Source organism: Phocoena sinus, chromosome 1 (assembly GCF_008692025.1).
Source record: "Phocoena sinus isolate mPhoSin1 chromosome 1, mPhoSin1.pri, whole genome shotgun sequence".
NCBI lineage: Eukaryota > Metazoa > Chordata > Mammalia > Artiodactyla > Phocoenidae > Phocoena > Phocoena sinus.
In genome coordinates this window covers 6,948,401-6,972,147 of record NC_045763.1, presented here as the reverse complement: position 1 = coordinate 6,972,147, position 23,747 = coordinate 6,948,401, and the positions used below count along the sequence as shown (strand labels likewise).

Here is a 23,747-nt window from a genome sequence, read left to right as displayed (position 1 = left end):
GGTTGCAGGCCTCCCATAGAGTCGGCCCAGCCTGTTGATAAGGCAAAGCCGTGCATTGCTTGCAGGATAAGGAAAAGCACTCCCAACAGGGCCTTAATAGGGTCTCAGAGTGGGAGGGACATTTAGTGGGATATTTAGTGATTTTTTTTTTTTTTTTTTTTTGCCGCACAGCACAGCTTGCAGGATCTTAGTTCCCCAGCCAGGGATCAAACCTGTACCCCCTGCGATGGAAGCACGGACCCCTAACCCCTGGACCACCAGGGAATTCCCTTTAGCGGCATTTTTGAAGTGTGGTTTAAGGTGGGCCTTTTAATGTGCTGGGGATTGGGCGAGGGTCATGACATCCCAGTTTTGCATCAGTGGGCATAGTGGGGTAAGCATCTGGAGGTGAAGAATTTAAAGAGTTTTGGGTGTAAACTGTCACGATCCTTTCTGTTAAAGAATGCGTCGTTTCTTAAAAGTTCTTGGAGGGAAGTAGAAGTTACTTGTGGAAACAAAAAAATGTTGCCCACAATTCCAGTTCTACAAGGATGAAGTAATTAGCCCCTGACCTATAGCAAACCCTGAAAGGAATTCAGGATGAAGTACTCTGTGTTTTGGGCACATGGGGCCCAAGATAGTTAAGACACATGTCTAAGAAAGAATTTTGATGACCCCAGATTCTATGCACCTTCCCATGCATAGCAAAGCACTAAAATCATTAACTGGAGATATCTGTTTTCTGTGATCAGCATTAATCTTTTAACGAGATGTAGGCTTGGCTACATGTATTTCCCAGTCAAAAAATTTCATATATATGCTCCTCCAATACCTCTCTCGGAGCAGTTTCTCAGAGCTCTCTGAGAGGCTGTATGCTGGGCCATAGTCATCAGTAAGATACTGAATAAAACTCAACTCACAGCCCTTACGTTGAGCTTTTATTTTTTTCCAGATGACACTTGCAACTCATATCTCTCTGGGCCAGTCTCCTGGGAGCAGTAAAGTGATGCTGATGAGGGCAGCCACGTCTTTACCCAGCCATGTCTTGGCAGACAAACCATGGTCCAAGAAAGGGGGTCAGGAGAGACAGGTGTGTGAACAACGAGGCTCTGGAAGGAGAGAAACCGGGTCAACCAGGCCTCTGCCGTTCCTAAGGGTGTCACTCTGGGCAAAGAATTGTGACCTCTCTTAGTCTCGATTTCATCTAAAAAGGAGATAATAATGAAACTAACATGAGACCCAGTGCTTAGTACAAGGACTGAGCCAGAGGAAAGCTCTACGAGACGCAGCTGTCATTATTCTCGGTTAGCTTTTCTTGTGTTACCTAAGAGCCCCTGAATGGTCTACTACTTCCTGCCCCTTCCCCACAGCTGAATCCTCCCCTCTGTTTCCAGTGCCCCAGGCCCAGTTCCAGACGGAACAATCTCACACCTGCTCTTGTTGGGCAGTACCTATTTAACAAGCATCTGGGGAATTTCCCATGACCATTATGTCAGAGATGGGAGCAGACTCTCCCTTTCGCTAACATTTTCTGTAGCTTCTCTTCTCCCTGGCACCCAGCGAATCGCTGGATTTGCCTGGACCTGTTGCATCTGGGAGAGCTTCTCTCAAATACCAGCAGACAGCGTTTGTCTCTTCCCTGTCTCGGCACCACCACCCCAGGAGGAAAAGCAGACGGGTAGCGTCGGACGTCGGAGGGCAGGTGCCGTCTGAAGTTACCCAACCAGCGCCATGATGAGTGACATGAGTGACGAGGAGAGCATTGCAGACACTGTGTCAGCCCTGGGGGTGAGTCCGCCCTGGCTGGGCACAGATCCGGGGGACCTCGGGGCTGGGTGTCCACGGAGAGTAGCCGATGCCACGTTCAGGAAAAGCGTGGAGCAGTGCTTCTGACTTTCTTGAGAGCCGGGACCCCCGGGGTTCTGGTTAAAATGCAGGTTCTGATTGAGCGGGTCTGGGGTGGAGTCTGTGAGTCTATATTTTTCACAAGCTCCCGGGTAAGGCGGCTGCTGCAGACCTAGGAGACCTAGAGGAACTCTGGTTCCGGGGGCTTCAAAAGCGTGGGCGGTGCTTGCAGGGCTTGGCTTCAAGGAGAACTTGGGTGGCCCGGCAGTACCCACTGGGCTTCTAGATTCCGTAATATGCTCCTTAAGGCCTCAGGCTGGACACGTAAAATGTATTCTCTGGTCCTGGGGCGTCACGTGGCACTAGATTCTGTGGGACGCTGTAACCGTTCAACAACGGACCAGCTGGAGGCGGGGGTGGCGATGACTTACAGCCTGTGCTGATATCTGTGATGCTCCCACCGAGGTTCTTTTCAACTGACTGTGGGGAAGAGTGTGAGCTTCAGGGGAAAGCCGCGCATAGTTTACAGCATGCTTCCCGCTGGCACAGCCCTCTGCCCCTGTACTACCTTTGAGCTTCCAATTCTGCAAGTTGTAGGTAACTGAGGCTGGAACTCACACAATTCAACATCAAAAAGCCCCAAACAACCCAATTTTAAAATGGGCAGAGGATCCGAATAGACATTTTTCCAAAGACATACAGATGGCCAACAGGCACATGAAAAGATACTCAGTATTACTAATCACTGGGGAAATGCGATGAGATATCACCTCACATCTTTCAGAGCGGCTGTTATCAAAGAGACAAAAAGTAAGTATTGATGAGGATGTGGGGAAAAGGGGACCGTCGCACTGCTGGTGGAAATGTAAACTGGCCCAGCCACTATGGAAAACAGTATGGAGGTTCCTTAAAAAATTAAAAATAGTACTACCATATGACCCAGCAATTCCACTCCTGGGTATTTATCCAAAGAAAATGAAAACACTAATTTGAAAAGATACATGAACCCCTATGTTCACTGCAGCATTATTTACAATAGCCAAGATATGGAAGCAACCCGTGTCCATTGAAATACGAATAAAGAAGAGGTGGTGGGAATTCCCTGGCGGTCCAGTGGTTAAGACTCTGCACTTTCACTGCCAAGGGCGGGAGTTCAATTCCTGGTCAGAGAACTATGATTCTGCAAGCTGGGAGACACAGCCAAGAAGAAGAGGTGGTACACACATACACACACACACACACACACACACACACACACACACACACACACACACACAGAGTGGAATACTACTCAGCCATAAAAAAGAATGGAATCTTGCCAGTGGAACTAGAGGGTATTATGCTAAGTGAAACAGGTCAGACAGAGAAAAACAAATACTCTACGATTTCACTTATATGTGGAATCTAAAAGACAAAACAAATGAACAAACATAACAAAAGAGATTCAGAGTCATAGTTATAGAGAACAAACAGGGAGTTGCCAGAGGGGAGGGAGGTGGGAGGAGGAGAGAAATAGATGAGGGAGAGTAAGAGTACAAACTTCTAGTTACAAAATAAATGAGTCACAGGCATGAAATGTACAGCATGGGGAATATAGTCAATAACTACGGAGTATCTTTGTATGGTGACCTATTTCATGTAACTAGACTTATCGTGGTGATCACTTTGAAAAGGATAGAAATATAAAATAACTGTGTTGTGCACCAGGAACTAACATAGCGCTGTAGGTCAATTATACTCCAAAAACAACAAACAAACTCACAGAAAAAGAGGTCAGATTAGTGGCTGCCAGAGGCAGGGGGAAGGGAATTGGAGGCAGGTGGTCCAAAGGTACAAACTTCCAGTTATAAGATAAATAAGTGTTAGGGATGTAAAGTACCACATGATAAATATAATTAATAGCGCTGTATGTTGTATATCAGTGGTCCCCAACCTTTGTGGCACGAGGGACCGGTTTGGTGGAAGACAATTTTTCCACGGACGGGGCGGGGGGGGGGCAGGTGGGGATGGTTCAGGTGGTAATGCCAGCGACGGGGAGTGACAGGTGCAGGTGAAGCTTCACTCTCTCGCCCGCCGCTCACCTCCTGCTGTGCGGCCGGGTTCCTAACCGGCCTGGACTGGTACCAGTACTGGGGGTTGGGGAACCCTGTTATATATGAAAGCTAAGAGAGTAAATCCTAAGCATTCTTATCACAAGGAAAATATTTTTTTTTCTTTTTCTTTTATTTTGTATCTCTAGGAGATGATGGATGTTCACTAAATCATTTCGTGATGCACGAGAGTCAAACCATTATGCTGTACACCTTAAATTCGAACAGTGCTGTCAATTACATCTCAATAAAACTGGAAGGAAAAATGTCATAATTTTTACCTTTTTTCTTGAAAATTATCCTTTAACACGATTAATGTAAGGTCACTAACCCCAGAGTCAGAAAGACATGGGCAAACTAGCATACTATTCTAGAGTATTCCAGCATTTATTCCCTTGCTTTTACTAAGGAGAAATTCACATAAAATTAACCTTTTTAAAGCGTACAGTTTGGTGGCATTTAGTACCTTCACAGTGTTATATAATCACCACTCTATCTAGTTCCAGAATATCCGCATCACCTGCAAAGGAAACCCCACACCCATTAAGTAGTCACTCCCCATTCCCCTCTCCCCGCAGCCCCTGGCAACCACCAATTTGCTTTCTGTCTCTATGGATTTACCTTTTCTGGATTTCTCATATAAATAGAATCATACCATATGTGACCTTTTTGTGCCTGGCTTCTTTCACCTAGCATAATATTTTCGAGGTTCATGTAGCTTGTGTCAGGACCTCATTTCTTTTTATAGCTGCATGATCTCTTGTGTGTATGTATCACAATCCGTTTATCCAGTCATCCATTGGTGGACGTGTGGGCTGTTTCCCCTTTTTGGCTATTGGGAATAGCGTTGCTATGAATATGCATATACATATATTTGCTTGAGTGCCAGTTTCTGTTTTTACTCTTTTGGAATTAAAATATACCTAGGAGTAGAACTGCTGAGTCATATGGTGATTCTGTTTAACGTCTTAAGGAATCACCAAACTGCCTTCCACAGCAGTTGCGCCGTTTTATATTCCCACTGGCAACACGCAATGGTTCCAGTTTCTCCACATCCTTGCTCATGACATGGATGGACCTTGATGACATTATGCTAAGTGAAATAAGACAGTCAAAAGGACAAATACTCTACGATCCCACTTATATGAAACAACTAAAGTAGTCAGGTTCATAGAAACGAAAAGTAAAACAGAGGTTGCCAGAGCTGGGGGGAATTATTGTTTAATGGATACAGAGCCTTAGTTTAGCACGATGAGAAAGTTCTGGAGACTGCTTGTACAACAGTGAGTATACTTAGCACTACTGAACTGTACACCTAAAAAAGCAAATTTTTGTTATAAGTTTTTGACCACAGTTTGAAAAACAGAGTTGTCTACCCAAGGTAATGTGTAACCAACAAAGCCACTTGGGTCCCTGAGAAGCTTCCTGAGCCCCTGGCTTTCATGCATTCTGTCCATGATTCCCAAAGGGCACTCTTTAGTGCATGCGCACTCTGATAGGTGAGGTCAAATTCTATTCTTGGAAAGAAAACTTAGGAACCTTGTACCATCTCTGGAGTTTACTCACCGGGTGTGTCAGCACGATCCGATCCACAGCCTTTCTGCCTTGGGGGCATCTGATAAAATCTTGGCCTGTGGAGCAAGAAGGTTTGGACCAGGCATGTTTTCTCCCTCTTCCTTCCACCCACGTTGCAGAGTTGGGTTCCGATGGCCAGAATCCAGGCAGGCCTGGGTGAGGTGTAGCTGGCCCCACTGGGCACTGGGCTTGGGAAGTCTTGTGTCATCCTACCGGGCCCCCTGCAGCCGGAGCGCTGCCTGTGTAGATAGCTGGATGCATGCCGGTACCTGCTAATTACTTCTTCCTTATCTACACCTGGAATGGGGATGACCCAGAGCTGTTTCCTGCCTTCCCACCCCTCCCTCCAATCAAGCAATCCACACACACACTCTGCACCTTGGTAGCAGCCTCTCATTTTGTGCCCTCCGAGGCATGTGCAGGCACTTCTGCTCTAATGCGATGCACACGTTCCTAAAGAATCCCACTTTCTATCATATGGCACATAAATAAATAACAGGATTTAAGGGGAAAATAGGGTTGGGGCAGACCACCACGCAATTTTTAAATCTGAACACAAACAAAAACAAATACAGTCCTAATGAAAACAGCAGCCTGGGTAAATCTCCACTGACATTTGCACCCAGCAGCTAGGGGGTTCTCACTTTCTCCTTGAAAATGAGTGTTCTTAGGCCATTCGCTTCCAGTTGAGAGCCATGTCATCACATTTTAAAACCTGATTTAGGCTGTAGTCAAAACAAACAAATACATATATATATATATATATAGAGAGAGAGAGAGAGAGAGAGAGAGAGAGAGAGAGCGCGAGAGAGAGAGACATGTCTTCACAGCTTCATCAAGGGTAAGAGTCCCATCTTCTGTCCTAACAGACTTTCAGGCAAATGTTTGATGGTTATATCAGTTAGAAATGGGTTTGGCCGCAAGTGACAGAAGATGAAAAAGAGGAGTGTTTTTCTTTCATGGAAAGTCCAGGCAGTGGTCTGGCCAGGAGCAGCACTTCGAAGGGGAAGGGACCCAAGCTCCTTCCGTCTCCTTGCTCTGTCCTGTGCGGCCTCAACCTTGTGGCCCAAGCTGGTGGCACCCATATTCCAGGCAGCAGGATGGCAAAAGGAACAAAGAAGAGAGAAAGGTTCTTACAAGCCAGTACGTGACACCTTCACATATGTTGCTTTAGACAGAACTTGTCGTATGTCCCTGCCAACCGCAAGGGTGATGGGAAACCTAGTCTTTCCTTTGGGCAGCCTCAGGTCCTGCCCCAAATTCTATTACTAGAAGGACTGGGCAAATGGATTTGGGGATGGGTTGGGGGAGCTGCAGCAGTCTGTACAATAGAGGCCCACGACAAAACTTTAAAATTCCAGAACATTCCTAGTAGAGATGAGACCAAGAGTGACTTAAAGTCCTGGTATCACCTGGTCTCAGAATGATGCCGGAAACTCGGTATCTGTGTGCCAGTGCCAAATCTCGGAGAGTTTTGGATGAAGTAGAAAAGAATGGCTTTATTGCTTTGCCAGGCAAAGGGGGACACAGTGGGCTCGTGCCCCTCACAAACTCTATGTCCCAACCCAGGAGGTTTTGGTGAGGAGTTTTATAGCTATAGTTCAAGCATGGGGTTGCTGATAAGATCAGGGTGTGTGCAGGGCCTGTACTCCTTTAATCTGGTCTCAGGTAATCTGATGCGTTTCTGTGGTTCCTTTAATCTGGCCTCATGTGGTCTTCTTGAAAAGCTTCTCTGGAATGAAGAATGCTGACATCTTCCATTTGTTGGGGGTTTTAGTTCCATAAAGAGCTTAAAGATATTGTCATGTGCATCCCTTGAGGCAGAACCAGGACCTGCCCCAAGGCTGCACTATTGTTTCTTGGGTGTTCCTCCCTTGTCTCTGCGTCCCCTCCAGCCCCTGATTGGCAACTGTTCAAATCTGCCCTTTGGAACTGAGGGACGGTCATGAAGGCTGGAGTCTGTTCCCTACAGACAAGAAAGGGGGGGGGACAGAAAGGCTTCCGTGCCCAAGAGCACCACAGGGTCCTGCTCGGTTTCAAGAACAGCCCAGGGATTTGCCGACCTGCTTTGTGATGCTAATTCAACAGCTTACATCCTGGTTAAATTTTCCTATACAAACTTTTTTTTTTTAATTCTGAAAAGCTTCATTTTCAGATAGACCATTTTTAATTTTTGTTTTATTTTAAAATTAATACAAAAATCCTCTTAATTCCCCTTGGTGTCAGTCACCTCGTTTTGTCAATTTTACAGCCTAAATATCTCTCAGATGCATTTGCTTCTCTAATCTCTGCCACCACGCAGGTCCAAATCACTGGCATATTTCACTCGCTCTGCAGCAAAGAACACCTCCCTCTCCTCTTCCCCAAATCCACTGGTCTCTTGTCCCCTCATCGGTTCTCCTCTAGGCAGCCACAGTAAACTTTTCAAAACACAAATCTGGTCACCCTCCACCCTCTAATGCCTTCTTTCTGCTCCTAGAACAAAAATGAAGCTCCTTCACATGGTCTATAAGTGCTAAATATAGTCTGGCCCTGCCTACCTCCCCAGCCTCCTTCTCCATCCAGCCTCCCTTTCTCCTTTGTGCTCTTCAGCTACACTGATCGCAATTTCTCTTGTACCACAGGACCTTGGCACATACTATTTCCTATCTGGAAGGCTCTCTCCACCACCCCGTCCCCACCCCACCCCCCTTTGCTTAGGTAAGCTCTATTCATCCTTCCTTCCCATCTCAGCTCAAGCTCACTTTTTTTTTGTTTTGTTTTTTTGCGGTACGCGGGCCTCTCACTGTTGTGGCCTTTCCCGTTGCGGAGCACAGGCTCCGGACGCGCAGGCTCAGTGGCCATGGCTCACGGTCCTAGCCGCTCCGCGGCATGTGGGATCTTCCCGGACCGGGGCACGAACCCGTGTCCCCTGCATCGGCAGGCAGACTCTCAACTACTGCGCCACCAGGGAAGCCCCAAGCTCACTTTTTTAGGAAAGCCTTCCCTGACCAGCCCCCCAACCCCCTTCTTTAGAGTTCTTTTATAGTCATAACAGTGTATTTATCTGACTGAATTCTGCTTTCTTAACTGGAGTCTAAGCTGCTTGAGGACAAGGCTTTTTTCTCTATTTTGCGCCCTGTTGTATCCCCCCTCTAGGACAGTAGTAGACTCAGTACATATAAATGTAAACATGTGCTAGGATTGAAACCATTCCTAATCTCACATCCCAGAATAACCAGTTTTCAGATTCTGATAAGTCTTCTAAAATCCTGTGCTAATATATTTACATTTTATGTTAATAATGTTTAATAGTAATAATATATGTTAATAATAATGATTTGGGAATTGAGATCTGGGACCCAAATCTTCACGTCAGAATCCTTGACAAGCAAGGATCTTAGCAAGCACTTTCCCCACTGTGACAGGTTAGGGTGGACCTAACACACAGCCCTCTAAGAAAGAGGAAAAGTAGCTTTGGGTCCTTTTCTCCCTCAACGATAAAATCCTAATATAATTTCCCTGTAATGAATCAAACTGTATGGAAGATGGGAAAGAGAAAGTCAGGAAGGCCCTGGCAGAACGCGGGTCTGGTCACTTTCCGTTGACTTTAAAAGTGATTCTTTGGCTCTCAACAGAGGTAGTTTCAAGCACAGGTTCGTTTCTCAGAAACATTGGTACGTGTTCCTGTGACACACCTTGGCCTGCTATGTAACCAAAATATCCTTGGGTTAATCAGTGTTGTTTATTATTGTCATTTTAAATCCCAAGGCAAAAATAGGTTTCAACTGGCAGGTCCCCTTCCTAGTGCAGGCAGGACAGAGACAAGGGCAGGGTGGGGAGGGCGAGGGCCAGAGATGGGACACCCTCTTCCTCCCCGCCCCCGTTTTCAGCTCCCGCGGGTAAGGAGTAAACGTGGAAAGTTCACAAAACCAAAAAGACACTTGCAGTGGGCGAGCCCGGCCCACACACCTCAGGTCGCCCTGACGCTAGGGTCCTGCAAGACCCCAGCAGGGACAGTCCCCGCCTCGGACCAGTGGGCCACTCCCTATTCCAAGCCCCCAGATCCCTGGGCGCCCAAAGGACCCCCTTCCCCCAAGGGCCTAAAGGCGGCCTGAGACCCCGAGGCTGCTGTGCCCGGGTCCCGGGACCTGGAAGGACCGGGCAGGGGACACAGAGGACTTGGGTGGGGACAGTCCCCGAGCTCTGGGCCCACTCCCGACCGTTCCCGGCCCTCCGGGGCCTCCAGGTGCCCTCCCTGGCCCCCAGGTGCCCTCCCTCGGTGTCTACTGGCCGCCGCGGGGCTCGAGGGTCCCGGGCTGAGGAGGCCGCGGGCAGGGCTGAGGTGAACCCGGGGCAGGGGCGAGGGGACAGCGCCCCACGGCCCAGCATCCCGGCGGCCTCCCCGCCGCGTTCTCTCCGCTCGCGCTGCGCTCCCGCCGCTGAGGCGTTGGTGACGCCGAGGCTGTACCTGCGCTGCCCCGGGGCTGCCGAGCCAGGTACTGCGGCGCCCCCTCCCCTGCCCTCCCCCCCCCTCCCTCCCCTCCTCCCCTCCTTCCCCTCCCCTCCCCCCGCCTCCCCGGGACAGGAGAGCCCCCTCCGGCCCAGGCCGGGCCACCGGCTCCTCCCACCACCTCCACTCCAGGTGGGAGGTCGAGGCTGGGGAAGGGGAGGTCTGCATCGGCCGACACCAACCCCATCGCTCAGCTTTCAGCTCCCCAGGGAGCGAAGTGGAAGCTCTGGGCCTAGAAGTGGTTCTCTTGATTTCCTCTGGACCTGGCAATGACCCATGGTGGCAAACTTCTGACAGTTCTTTTTGCTTTCCCAACCGGTCCCCTTCCCTTCACCCCGCCACCCCTCTCCCGCCCGCCGCCCCGCAGCTAAAGTGCATTTTCTTTGGAGAATTTTTCAAAACTCTGAAATAATTGGGAACCTCTGGTCTTGCCAAACCTCAGTGGGAAATCATGGTATTAGGGCTGTGACCCAGGAGAAAAAGGACAGGAAATGAAGTTAGAGAAAGGAAATGGTCAGTCCCGCCCCCCACTGCTCCCAACACCTCCCTATCCCCCCAAACCCCCCACGTGAATGGGGAAGCAGGGACCAACACACACACACACACACACACACACACGCACGCACGCACACGCGCTGTCACCTTCCTCAGCCTCCCACACAGAGGCACCTGATGACAATTCCCGAGTTTGCCACTGATGCCAAGACCAGTGCCCGACACACAGTGGACCCCCAGTTAACTGTCATTTGAAGGTGAACAGGGGAAGATGTGACTACATTAACTGGATTTGCGCCACAGCAAATAAAACAGGGAGCATGCCCTGTAAAGATGAAAGCCCATCGGCTTTGCGAGCCTGCTCTGGATTTGGGCCACTTGACCTGGTGTGGTGGCCGCATGGCAGCCAAACACATGCTGAGCACAGGGGGCCGACAGGGGCCTGGCCATGCATGGAGGACCCAGACAAGCAGCTGTGACTCACTTTCCCTGCCCTGCAGATAAAGGGATTTGAAATATTTACTGCTTTTGCAATAGTGATGATTACACAGAAAATCTCATCTCTAGGCGACTCTGAGTTCCTTAAAAAGGAAAATAAACTTTCTGAGAAAAGTGTCGCGTGGTAGTTTGGGCAAAAGCCGACTTCCTAGTGGAGAGATTTGGCTGCAGGCTTCCTGCCAGGGACCACTCCTGAGAAGCCTCTAATGACCCCATCTCCTGCCCCCATGTTACCTGCTGTGTTGTAGGGTCACTGGAACCTGCTGCTTTCCATGTGTTTGTGACGGAAATAACCCTTCCAGTCACTCACCACGAGCCTGACTTTCGCAGTAAGGAAATACCGCAGACTGTCCCAATCGGGAAGGCACTGCGCCTGCAGTCCCTGGGGGGTGCCCACTTGCTGAGTTAGACCCCAGACATCTCCCTTAAAAGAAGAAGCGAAAACGAGACAAACCTCTGGGTTCCCGAAAGGGTTATTCTGCCTCAGCCCGCCTATAAAAATGCTATTGGCTGTTACCTGGCTTGGCCAAAGTACAGACAGAATGTCTTCTCTCGCCATTCAGTGCATTTGTTATTTTGGCTGAAAGGAAATAAGCAGGACCCTGCGCTTCCAGAGCAAAGATGGAGCAACAGGACGCAGTCAGGAGGGAAGGGGTAAGTTTGCTGTCGAGACAGCAAGCAGCAGCCCCACGGCAGGGCCTGTTCGGCATTGCTGGGGATGCTCTTCGGAGCTCTGTGCACGGCGAGGACCACTGGGGCACCTGCCCCTCAGAGCTCACCCAGCAGCTGGACTTTTACAGGGACTAGAGAGAGGAGACATTTAGACACATTGAGATTTAGAGGTTCTTTGGGCTGGGACCGAAATGATGAGACTCAAAGGATGAGTTTGTCACAACTTCCCTCACTGTAAGAACTTGAGGTGAAGGGCTTCGGAAACCAGCAACAAAATCCTTACACATGGCCTGTGAGAGTTTTTTGATTTGTTTTGATTTTCGCTTCAGGGCATTTTCACTAACCTTTTCAGCAGGTGAAGAGCTAAGCCAGCACGAAAAGAAGATAGAGAAGATGTTGCAGGATTTGAATTGAACTCAGAGGTTCCCTCCCTTTTAGATAAGCAGAATCCTTTTCTTTTAGAGACGAAAGATTTTTCTGAACCTCTTCCCACCCACCCTTGGCCTCCATATAATTGTCGTTGTACTTTTAGAGTCTTTTTTTTAATAATTTTTTTTAATTTTTTTTTTTTGCTGCGTTGGGTCTTCACTGCTGCACACGGGCTTTCTCTAGTTGCGGCGAGCGGGGGCTACTCTTCGTTGCGGTGCGCGGGCTTCTCATTGCGGTGGCTTCTCTTGTTGCAGAGCACGGGCTCTAGGCGCGCGGGCTTCAGTAGTTGCAGCATGCAGGCTCAGTAGTTGTGGCACACAGGCTTAGTTGCTCCGCGGCATGTGGGATCTTCCCGGACCAGGGCTCGAACCCGTGTCCCCTGCATTGGCAGGCGGATTCTTAACCACTGCGCCACCAGGGAAGTCCTAGAGTCTTTTGATTGAGGAAAATGCACAAGGACAGAAAGGTAACATAAATTTATTAACACTTTTAAGAAATTTGCATTTTATTCATCACAACAGCATCTGCTTATATTGATGGGGGAGGTACTTATTTGTGCAAATTATTATTTATTCAGTCGTGGACAAGAGAGCCTTGCCATAGACAGGTTGGGTCCATGCTCTGTAGCTCACAGATTAAGGATAGGTCTGAGAGGTAGAAGTACCTGGGATTCATTCCTGCTCCATCCTATTCTAGCTGTGGGAACTTGGGCAAGTTATTTAACAGCTCTGTGCCTTGGTTTTCTCACCTGTAAAATGGGAATAATAACCATACCACCTCAGAGGGATGCTGGAACAAGTAAGTGAGATCACGTGTGTAAATTACCTAGCACAGAGTGGATCCCCCATAAGTGTTATTATTGTGTGACCATCCTTTAGAGCAGAGCACTACTGACTTTGGGGGCCGGATAGTTCTTTGCCATGGGGGGCTGGCCTGGGTGTTGAACAGCATCCCTGGTGTCTGCTCACTAGATGCCAGTAGCACTCTCGCCCACGAGATTGCCTGCTTTAGAGATTACTACGTCACTCCACAGGGATTGTCTTGTGGACTTCATGACAAGAAGAACGTGTTAGGTCAAATGTTATCGCCTCTATTTTATAGAAAACGAGCTGTGAGGTAATAAGAACTCAGGGATTTGGGGGTCGGGGGGCCCTGGTCTGGTCTGTGCCGTCTCTTCAAAAGAAGTGCACTGCCCAGCTGTGCCCCCGGGTGGGGCTGCAAAAGAACAGAAACACCCTGCGTGGTGGTCCCTGAAAACGCACGATGCATTTTGAAAGGAGATGATTAAACGGTCACATGCAAAAGATATGGGCTGATCACAAACACCTGCTCCTGCAGTCCCCCAAGGAAGGGGGCCTCCTCCAGGGATCCATCCAGGGGGATGCAGGCTGCCCCTTCCCAGGTGCCTGAGGGCAGACCTGGCCCTTTGGGTGAATATATGCCGGGTGTCCCAGGAGACGTCAAAACAGAACTATTCCAGTGGTGACTGTAAAAGAACCTTCAAATCACAAAAGTGAAGCCAAGGAGGGATTTAGGAGCTGAGTGGAAGTGGGGGGGCCAGCTCAGCCCACAGAGGCTGGGCTGCCAGGGGCCGCTCAGGGCTGGTGGGGAGGGCCTGGCTGGCTGTCCCCTGGTGGCTGTGTGACCACGGCCTCACTGGACTTTGGGTTCCTCATATGTAAAGAGAAAAGACATGAATCTGGTGTGCATCAAGAACTTTCCGCCGGGAAAAAGGACTCTTGGCCTGAAAGAAACAAATAAGATGATTAGAAAAAAAATGCCAAAATGCTTTGGAAAGTGAAAACAGAATTTTTCGTGGAGTGTCTCCACCACCAACTAGTTTAGTGTCGTTGAGCTACTAACTTCCCCTCTGGGTCCTCATTGTTAATAATTAATATTGATAGCAAACCGTGATATAATGTGTAATGCTTGGAGTGTGTACCACCACGAGCCAGCTGCGGGCCTGTTTCACATATACGAACTCACTTATTCCCCATATCAGTCCTGTGAGGAAGGCAGTATCATTGTCCCCACTGTACAGATGAAGGAGCCAAGACACAGAGAGGTTTAGTAGCTGGCCCTAGGCCACACAGCCAGCAGCAGGAGAGGCAGGATTCAACCCCTTGCTCTTGGGCTGCAGTGGCCACGCTGTAAACCCCCCCGCAGCGACAACACTTGGCCCCTCCAGCTCTAAAATGTTATGACGTTTGTCTCTCCTCTCTCCCCTCGTCACTCGGACCTCAAGGAATGTTTGTGAAACTTTGGGTTCATTCCATAGTGTGATACAGTGACTTATAGTGTTAATAATTCATAGGGACTCACTTTTCCAGGCATATTTGCATTCTGACTGGAGACGCCTGACAAAGAAAAGTCTGAGACGGAGAGTGTCTCTCTGGTGGTAGAAAGAGAAATTGGAGACAAATTCCTAAGAGAGAAATGGTTTGGGTGGGGCTTTCTTCCCAGAGAGCTTGAATCACACCCTGTCAGAGGGCTAGCCCTAAAGGTGGTTGCTTCACTGAAGTCTCAGAATGTTCTCAGCATTTTGAAAAACAGGAAGCCAGTTTACCTTGGGCATGAGGGATTTGGTTCCTAGTTTTTCTCAAAAGCACAGTTCATAGTCCCGGCTTCCCTTGGCCTCTGAGGAGGGTCCCCTCTCATGTCTTGAGGACACTGAGCCATTTGTCATTTTCAATAAGATGGTCAGAGACCTGGACATCCTCCCTCATGCCCTAATCCTGCCCAGTACCAAATTCTATTTTTTCCCCTCTTGGAAAGGAAAGAAAAGGAAAAGAGAAAGAAAAAGAAAGCTTAAGCCCTGAATTTCTCTTACATGCCTTTTTTGTATAGTAACTTTATTGAGAATATAACTCCCAGACCATACAATTCACCCCTTTAAAGTATATAATTCAATATATATTCACAGAGTTGTGTATCCATCACCACAATCAATTTTAGAACATTTTCATCACCCCTAAAAGAAACCCCCTACCCACTGACAGTCACTCCGCATTTCCCCCCATCTCCTTCTCTTCTCCCCCAGCCCTGGGCAATCACTGATTTATCTCTGTCTCTGTGGACCTGCCTATTCTGGACATTTCACATCGATGGAACCAGGTGGTCTTCTGTGACTGGCTTCTTTCACGTAGCTTGTGTTCAAGGTTCATCCACTTTGTAGCGAGTATCACTGCTTCATTCCTTTTCATGGCTAAATAATATTCCATTGCATGAATATCCCGCATTTTGCTTATCAGTTCATCAGCTCATAGACATTTGGGTTGTTTCCACTTTTTGGTTATGATGAAAATGCTGCTATGAACATTTGTGATCAAGTTTGCATGAATATGTGTTTTCATTCTCTTGGGTATATACCTAGGAGTGGAATTGCTGGGTCATATGTTTACTCTGTGTTTAACTTTTTGAGGAACTGCCGGACTCTTTTCCAAAGTGGCTGCACCATTTTCCAATCCCATAAGCAATGTGAGAGGGTTCCAATTTTCTCAGCATCCTCATAAACACATTTACCTGTCTTGTTGGTTTTAACCATCCTAATGAGTGAGAAGTGGTATCACGTTGTCGTTTCGATTTCCATTTTTCTCGAGGGGTACCGCATCCCTTGATTTTACTTCCTAAATAGTCCTCAAAGCGGTACCTCTTGCTCCCCTGCCTCAGCCACTCCCCTACCCGGGCCCCCATCCTCTCTCAGTCACTTTCCTGACTCCCCTCTTTAACCACTTCTGTGGATTTTCTTCATAAAACTTACTCCAGTTCTAGTTTCATTATTAAATTATTATGAAGTTTAAAAAAAATGTCTGTCTTTCCCATTGGACCACAGTCTTCCTGAGGGCAGCTGTTTTGCTCACTGGACTATAGCATGGTACACAGATCATAGACAGCTGTCAATAAATATGCAATGCAATGTTTATTGCATCGTCCATGAAAAAAAATTAATCAACGGTCAATCTAAGAAAGAAATGAAATTTTTATTCGACCCAACCTGAGGATTATAACCTGGCAGCCAGTCTTTCAGAAAGCTCTGAGGGGGCTTCCCTGGTGGCACAGTGGTTGAGAGTCCGCCTGCCGATGCAGGGGACACGGGTTCGTGCCCCGGTCCGGGAAGATCCCACATGCCGCGGAGCGGCTGGGCCCGTGAGCCATGGCCGCTGAGCCTGCGCGTCCGAAGCCTGTGCTCCGCAACGGGAGAGGCCACAACAGTGAGAGGCCCGTGTACCACACACACACAGAAAAGAAAGCTCTGAGGACTGTTCTTCCTGTTAGAAGTCAGAGCACAGTCATATAATTTTTGAGACGAAGTGTTATACATCAAAGTAACATATGACAGTTTACATAGTCTAACGAGGTGAGTAGTGAGTTTGAGTAGTGACCCCTTACAGGATTGGGAAAGGAGTGTTATCTCCTAAGGATTTAGCTTGCTGGTGCCAGGAGGGTATTGTTTGTTGTCGTTGTTTTTCTTTCTTTGTGTGAGTAGGCAATCCTGTGTCCTCTAAGGGGATCTAGTTAATGTGTAACGCATATGCTTAATGCACACTAAAGGGGAGGGGATAGTAGCTCAAATGGCAGAGAAAATTTTATGTTAAATTTTTCTTTTCCTGCCTTAAAAATACTTTTGTTTCATAAGAATGAAGGCATTTGGACCAGCAAGGTCGGTGAGAACTTGAGAACTTACCCAGAATGTCTTTGCTATTTCCACAAAGGGTGAACCCTGATTCCTACGGGTCCTTAGAATGTGCCTACGGCTTGAATTCAAGGAGGAAGCCAAGGAATAGAAGTTGAATTATGTGCTCTAGGCTTAGACACTCTACAGCGTGAGGTCTCTGATAATTTTTGCTAGAATCCCATAAAAGCAGTCAGAGAGCTGGCTATCCACGTACCTGGCAGGATCCCCCCGGTCTGGGCCATGAGCCCCGGGACACCAGCCAGCTCCCGCACTGAGCTTGGCCAAGGACTTCAAACCTTAGGACCCATCAAAGTGGAATGTTGGAGTTGCACCTGCAGTATGAATGAAGCCTGGTGCATTTACAGCTTGTCATTTACTGGGAAGGGAATTAGAAGAGGAGAAATTTTAGTCAACATTTTTTTTCCTTCCTCGCCTCCTTCCCTCCCCTCCTTCCTTCCTCCCTTCCGCCAAATCAAGCAATAGGACAGCTATAGGGCAGGGCTCTTTGTTTTCTTCTCCACTATATCCCTAGTAGCTAGAACCTAGAACCATGGCTGGCTCACAGTGGGTGCTCAACGTGTGAATGAATGAATGAATACCTAGAGCACTTCAGGAGGTGAAGTGTAACATGGTTGGCCCTATGCTACCTCCTGGGTGGGGTTTTGGGGGTGGGGTGCGTATGCCTACTTGCGTACCCCCTGCCTTTAGAAAACACGGTGTAGCAACAGCCCGGGAACCCGCCTCCCCTCCTGGGCACCATCCCCTGCTCCCCCCACTTCTGTCACCTGCTGCCCCCCTGGCCCGAGGGGGTGGTGGGGCCTGAGGAGAGACTGGAAACCAGAGCCCGTTGCTCCTTGATAGGCTGCCTTGTCTGTGGCTCTTATCATCTTTACCAGAAACTTCCTGTGAATTAAGCATTTGTTAATTATTTGGTGGAAGAGGTGAGACGGGCAAAGTTTCACTTGCGGTTCTGCTCTTGACCAGGACTCCTGTGGGTCCTGCACCTGCTCTGTGGGGTCGGGGAGGGGGTCACTAGCTCAGCGGTCCCCCCCGGGCATGAGGCGAGGCCCAGGTGCCCACTGTTTCTCTGCCTGTCCTGCTCCTACTTGCCTCTCTCAAGAGGTTCCCCCTTAGATTCGGAGGGATGCTGCCCAGGGGAGACATGAGGACCTCAGCTCACCACCAGAGGGGCTGAGTCTCATGTGATGGGGACCTCGGTTGTAGTACAGGATGAAGGGCGTCAATGGTGGGTTCAGAGAGCCCAGGCCCACCGCAGTCAGTGGATTCACCTCCACAGCTAGACGCTTCCATAATGAATCCTTGCAATAACTCCGAGAGGTGTTATTATCCTAACGCTAAAGATGAGGAAACTGAAGTTCACAGAAATTAATCCAGAAAGTGGCAGTGAGCAAATTCAAACTGAGATCCATAGATTCTAAGAGCAAAGCTCTTTCCACTTTTATTTTTCTCCCAATTTTCATTCTTTTACTAATGAATTCCCACGTGTTATTGAGTTAAATGAGTGTTCAGTTACCCAGGTGTCAAAGGGGATATCGTCACAGAATGTGTGTGTTTAAGAGTCCCCAGAAATCTTTAAATTTAAATATTTCTTTCACCATGCCTTCTGCCTCTTAGAGCAACAGTCCAGAGGCTAAAGGAAGTTAATCAGTGGCCCTAAAAAATTAAAAATTTTCCACTTTCTCTCTGATTTTGGGGGGGGCTGTGTTTGAGGCAGTCCCTGAGTGCATGTGCTGCAGTCAGCAGAGGCGGTGCCCCGCAGGAACGTCACAGGAGCGGCTCAGACATGAGGCGGCGTGTTGGAGGGGTGACCCTTCGGTTTTGTTGAGACCCAGTGGTTCTCAACCGGGGGCGATTCCCCACCTGCCCCCAGGGACATTTAGCAACGTCTGGAGACATTTAGGTTGTCCCAGATGGGGTGAGGGGTGTCTCTACAGTGCACACAGGACAGCCTCCCGCAACAAAGGATTATCCAGGCTTAAGTGCTACGGTTAAAGAAACCTGCTCCACCCAAGGTGCGTGGAGGGTAGGTTTCCAGACACGGAGTGGTTGAAAGACCACGGGTCTTCAGATCCCATTACATCCATCTTTCTGCAAGACTCTGAGTAAATCAGGAGCTCCCTGGGACCCCGGGTTGCTTCCTTACCTAAAGCCGTGATCTCTCCTCCTGCAGAGGCTGACACCAGTGCTTGCTCTGGCGACGCTGATAGCCGCCTTTGGGTCATCCTTCCAGTATGGGTACAACGTGGCTGCTATTAACTCCCCCGCCAAGGTAGGTCGCTACGGTGGGCGAGACGCAGCCCCCCGGGAACAGGGGGGCGGGTTTGGAGCAGCCGGTTCCCCGGGTGGCCACGGGGGTGGGACTGTACAGACACTGAGGGCACACAGTGGGACCTCAGGTGAAGGGTGGGGGAAACCCATGAAATAAACAGCACAAGCCCAAGGGACTTGCAGGCACAGGGTCATGGGGACACACCAGGTTCTCGTGGAGAGCCAGGCCTGGCTGGACGCATGGTGGGCTGGCCTCCAGGGGTGGGGGGTAGGTTTGGGGGCACTCTGATCTTCCACAGCCTCGTAATCCACAGCAGAGTCTGGAGGGGCCAGGCTCATCCAGCATTGATTCCGTGATTGGAAGCCTGGAGTCATTCCTTTCTGGGGTTAGAAACATCCTGGGCAGGGACCTCCCTGGCGGTCCAGTGGTTAAGACTCCAAGCGTCCACTGCAGGGGGCGCGGGTTCGTTCCCTTGTCGGGGAGCTAAGATCCCACACGCTGCGGGGCGTAGCCAAATAAATAATAAAGAGAACCAATCAAATTCTTTAAAGAAATAAAAAGAAACATCCCCGGCAGCTTGCCCATCAGATGCCTCCCAGCCACCCACCCTGCGTGGGTGCCCCCTGCTAATTGCTGTTAATCTTCATTCCTCTCCTCCACTTAATCGTGTTGATGTTCCAACATGCCCAGCTCATCCCATCGGGTGGCCCAACAACTTACACTGTTCTTTCTGCGAAACCAGCTCAAATTATTTTGGTGTTCTGTTTTGCTTTGCTCTCCAGCTCATGAAAGCATTTTATAACGAGACCTACTATGACAGAACCGGTGAACACATAAGCGAATTTTCCTTGACCTTGCTGTGGTCGGTTTCTGTGTCCATGTTTCCCTTTGGAGGCTTCCTCGGCTCCCTCATGGTCGGCCCCTTGGTGAATAAATTAGGCAGGTAAGGCAAGGTGAATGTTCAACTCCCTGAAACTCATAGACCCCATCAGAGTTTAAAACCTGGGCCTAAAGCAGAAATCATTATCATAAAACCGGGTTATGATTGCTGCGATGATCTTTGTTTCCTGGGCTTCCCTGGTGGTTGTTTCCTAATGTGGTTAAGAAGACCAGACATTGACCAAGTGTTTGGGGACTTAGGCAATGAAGGTCTCAGGGCTGGAGTTGGGTGGGGGTGATAGGTCTCAGGGCCTGGGGTGGGCATGGAAAGAGCAGAGAGTGCTTCAGAGATCAGGACTCACTCCCGCTCTTACCCTCTCTTGCCTTGAAATCGTCCTTTCCAAAACTTCCTTTTGGCCTTTAGAAGAGTCAAATGCCAGATGGCATGGCCAAGACATCAGGCCCAATGCAGACCATAGACTGATGCTCCTGAACTCTGCTTCCTAAATGAACACAAGCTAACTGCTCTGTTCTTTTACCTTGGAATCCAGTTACATGCAAAATGTAGCCCAAATTAAATTCCTGTAAAACTCTGAAATGGCTGAGATTAATGTCAAGCCCTTCGGTGTGAGACCGTGTGGTCCCAGGGCGACCCTCACTGTGAGTGTCATCAGTGGCAAGAGCAGAGCTTAAATCTTTGCCCCTAATTCTAGAAGCATCAGAGATTCTGTATTTGATTCCAAGAAAGGTCCTTAAGCCCTCCCCCCCGCCTGGTAAATTCCATGGGCGTGAGAGAGCAAGCAGCCTTGTTATGAACAGTATTTCAGAGTTCTTCCCCTCCAGGCCCCTCCCTTCGAGGATGGGCACACGGAGGCGGGTTGAGGTAAAGTGCCCGTTCTCAGCCACAGATCTAGTGAGCTCAAGGCCAGACCCCAGACCTTGGTTCCTTCTCCAGTCTTTTTCCAAAAGCATCTGAGAATAGAAACATACAAGCTGTGATTCAGGATCGAAGGTCCTGAAGTCTTGCTGGGAGGTTGGTGTTGAACGCACAGTTCTCCCTGTGGACCGCCGGTGGGCAGAGCATCAGTCAAGTCAGACCTGCAGGATGCTTCTGAGTGAAGGACTAGCCGTCTGGTCTGAAGACGCAGCTGACAGTTGCTAGTCCAATTGAAAATGTGATAAGTGCTACTCAGTTGTTTGTGGTTTTCTTAAAGATTTATCAGTGTTCTTTAAATATCAGTAGCAGCTAACAATTAATTGATGGGTTCCTACTTGCCGGCCTCTATCGTAAGTGCTTTTAGGGGATATTAATTGCACTAATCCTTACAAAAGCCCCATCCCCTTTTCACACATGGGAAAAGGAGGCACAGAGGGTGCTGGGAGGAAATTTCACTTCTGAGCACATCGTGCCAGTAACGTCCACACTGTACTCTGTTGTATCCGGCACACGTCTTCTCAATCCGTTGCCTTATTTATTTATTTTATTTATTTCTTTGGTTTTTTGGGTCTTCATTGCTGCACGCGGGCTTTCTCTAGTTGCGGCGAGTGGGGGCTACTCTTGTTGCGGTGCGCGGGCTTCTCATTGCTGTGACTTCTCTTGTTGTGGAGCATGGGCTCTAGGCACACGAGCTCAGTAGTTGTGGCACGCGGGCTCGGTAGTTGTGGCCTGCAGGCTCTAGAGTGCAGGCTCAGTAGTTGTGGCGCACGGGCTTAGTTGCTCCGCGGCATGTGGGATCTTCCCGGACTAGGGCTCGAACCCGTGTCCCCTGCATTGGCAGGCGGATTCTTAACCACTGCACCACCAGGGAAGCCCTGTTGCTTTATTTTTAATTGTACATGTAGTATCTTTTTGATACAAAATCTTTAAATGTTCAAGTGGTCACATTTAACTCATCTATGATTTTTGCTTTTTATGTCTTAAGACAGTCTTCCCTACCAGGCGTCATAAGGATAATCTTCTATAATTAAAAAAATGATTTTACAATTTTGTCTTTCCCAGATAGATCTGGGATAATTTTATTTTGTATGTAGTAGGTGAATGGAGAGGGAAGGCCAATTTTATTTTAATTTTTTTCCATGTAAAAAATCACTTACTCTCAAATTTATCTTAGTTATTCATGTTCCTTTAGTCTTCTGTGTTAATTTTAAAATCAGCTTATCGAGGGCTTCCCTGGTGGCGCAGTGGTTGAGAGTCCGCCTGCCGATGCAGGGGACACGGGTTCGTGCCTCGGTCCTGGAAGATCCCACATGCCGCGGAGCGGCTGGGCCCGTGAGCCATGGCCGCTGAGCCTGCGCGTCCGGAGCCTGCGCTCCGCAACGGGAGAGGCCACAACAGTGAGAGGCCTGCGTACCGCAAAAAAAAAAAAAAAAAAAAAAATCAGCTTATCGAAATCCCTGAAAAAGAATTCTGCTTGGAATCGATTTGGATTTATCATTTAATTGGAGGAAAACTAAACATCCTTACACTGTTGAATCTTCCCTTTTATGAGTAAGCTATGGCTGATTTATTTATCCCAGAACTCATGGCAGTTCCTTGTTTGAGGTTTCATGTCTTTGTCATCAGTTCTGGAAAGTTTTCAGCCATCATTTCTACAGATCTTTTCTCTCCTCCATTTTCTATATTCTTCTGGAAGTTCCTCCGTGCCTTTGTCGTTGTTGTTGTTGTCTGTAAAGAGACTTCTTTAAAAAACTATTTTTCAAAAATTGTGGTGGGAATTCCCTGGCAGTCCAGTGGTTAGGACTCCACGCTTTCACTGCCAGGGCCCGGGTTTGATCCCTGGTCAGGGAACTAAGATCCCACAAGTGGCACGGTGCGGCAAAAAGAAAAAAAGTGTGGTAAATATACATAACATAAAATTTGCCGTTTTAACCAACTTTTAAGTGTACACGTTGTTTTTTTCTAATTTTAATTAATTCATTTGGCTGTATTGGGTCTTCGTTGCTGCGTGCAGGCTTTTCTCTAGTTGTGGTGAGCGGGGGCTATTCTTGGCTGTGGTGTGCGGGCTTCTCATTGCAATGGCTTCTCTTGCTGCAGAGTGCAGGCTCTAGGCACATGGGCTTCAGTAGTTGTGGCATGTGGGCTCAGTAGTTGTGGCTCGCAGGCTCTAGAGTGCAGGCTCAGAAGTTGTGACGCAGGGGCTTAGCTGCTCCACGGCATGTGGGATCTTCCCGGACCAGGGCTCGAACCCGTGTCCCCTGCATTGGCAGGTGGCTTCTTAACCACTGCGCCACCAGGGAAGTCCAGTGTACAGGTTTTTGGCATTAAGTACACTCACACTGTTCTGCAACCATCACCACCACCCACATCTCTGTAACTTTTCATCTTACAAAAACGGACACCATGTACCCATTAAACAATAACTCCCCTTTCTTGTCTTCCCCTAAGTCACCAATCAACTTTCTGTCTCTGTGCGTTTGACTGCTCTAAGGACCTTATATGAATGAATCCTACAAGATTTGTCCTTTTGTGACCGGGTTATCTCACTTAGCCTAATGCCCTCAAGGTGCATTCATATTGTAGCACGTGTCAGAATTTCTTTCCTTTTAAGGCTGAATAATACTCTGTTGTATGAATATACTACATTTAGTTTATCCACTCATCTGTCGATGGACATCTGGGTTGCTTCCACCTTCTGGCTCCTGTGACTAGTGATATTATAATCCTCCCTATCTTAATATGTCATACTTCCCATCTTCTCTCTCTCTCTCTCTGTTGCTTTCTATGTAACTTCCTCAGGTCTGCCTTCCTCTTCATTAATTCTTCCCTCAGCTGCAATTCACCTACTACGTTTTTATTTCAATGACTATATTTTTCATTTCTAAGTTTTA

General features: G+C 48.4%; 1 protein-coding gene across 4 annotated transcripts in view; it reads left to right on the top strand.

Annotated features, from left to right (window-relative positions):
- The window catches only part of SLC2A5 (solute carrier family 2 member 5), a 47,441-nt gene that overhangs the window by 11,693 nt on the left and 12,001 nt on the right, over positions 1 to 23,747 (top strand). Inside the window, exons 1-3 of one of the 4 annotated variants that reach the window (XM_032605620.1) lie at positions 11,536 to 11,628; positions 18,942 to 19,040; positions 19,823 to 19,983. The exons of 1 other annotated variant lie outside the window; for it this stretch is intronic. In XM_032605620.1, the coding sequence (XP_032461511.1) occupies positions 11,596 to 11,628; positions 18,942 to 19,040; positions 19,823 to 19,983 (293 nt within the window). In that variant the 5' untranslated portion in view covers positions 11,536 to 11,595. Of the gene's footprint in view, positions 1 to 11,535; positions 11,629 to 18,941; positions 19,041 to 19,822; positions 19,984 to 23,747 lie in introns of those variants that run through there. 2 more of the 4 variants (XM_032605628.1, XM_032605638.1) reach the window with 2 other exon arrangements.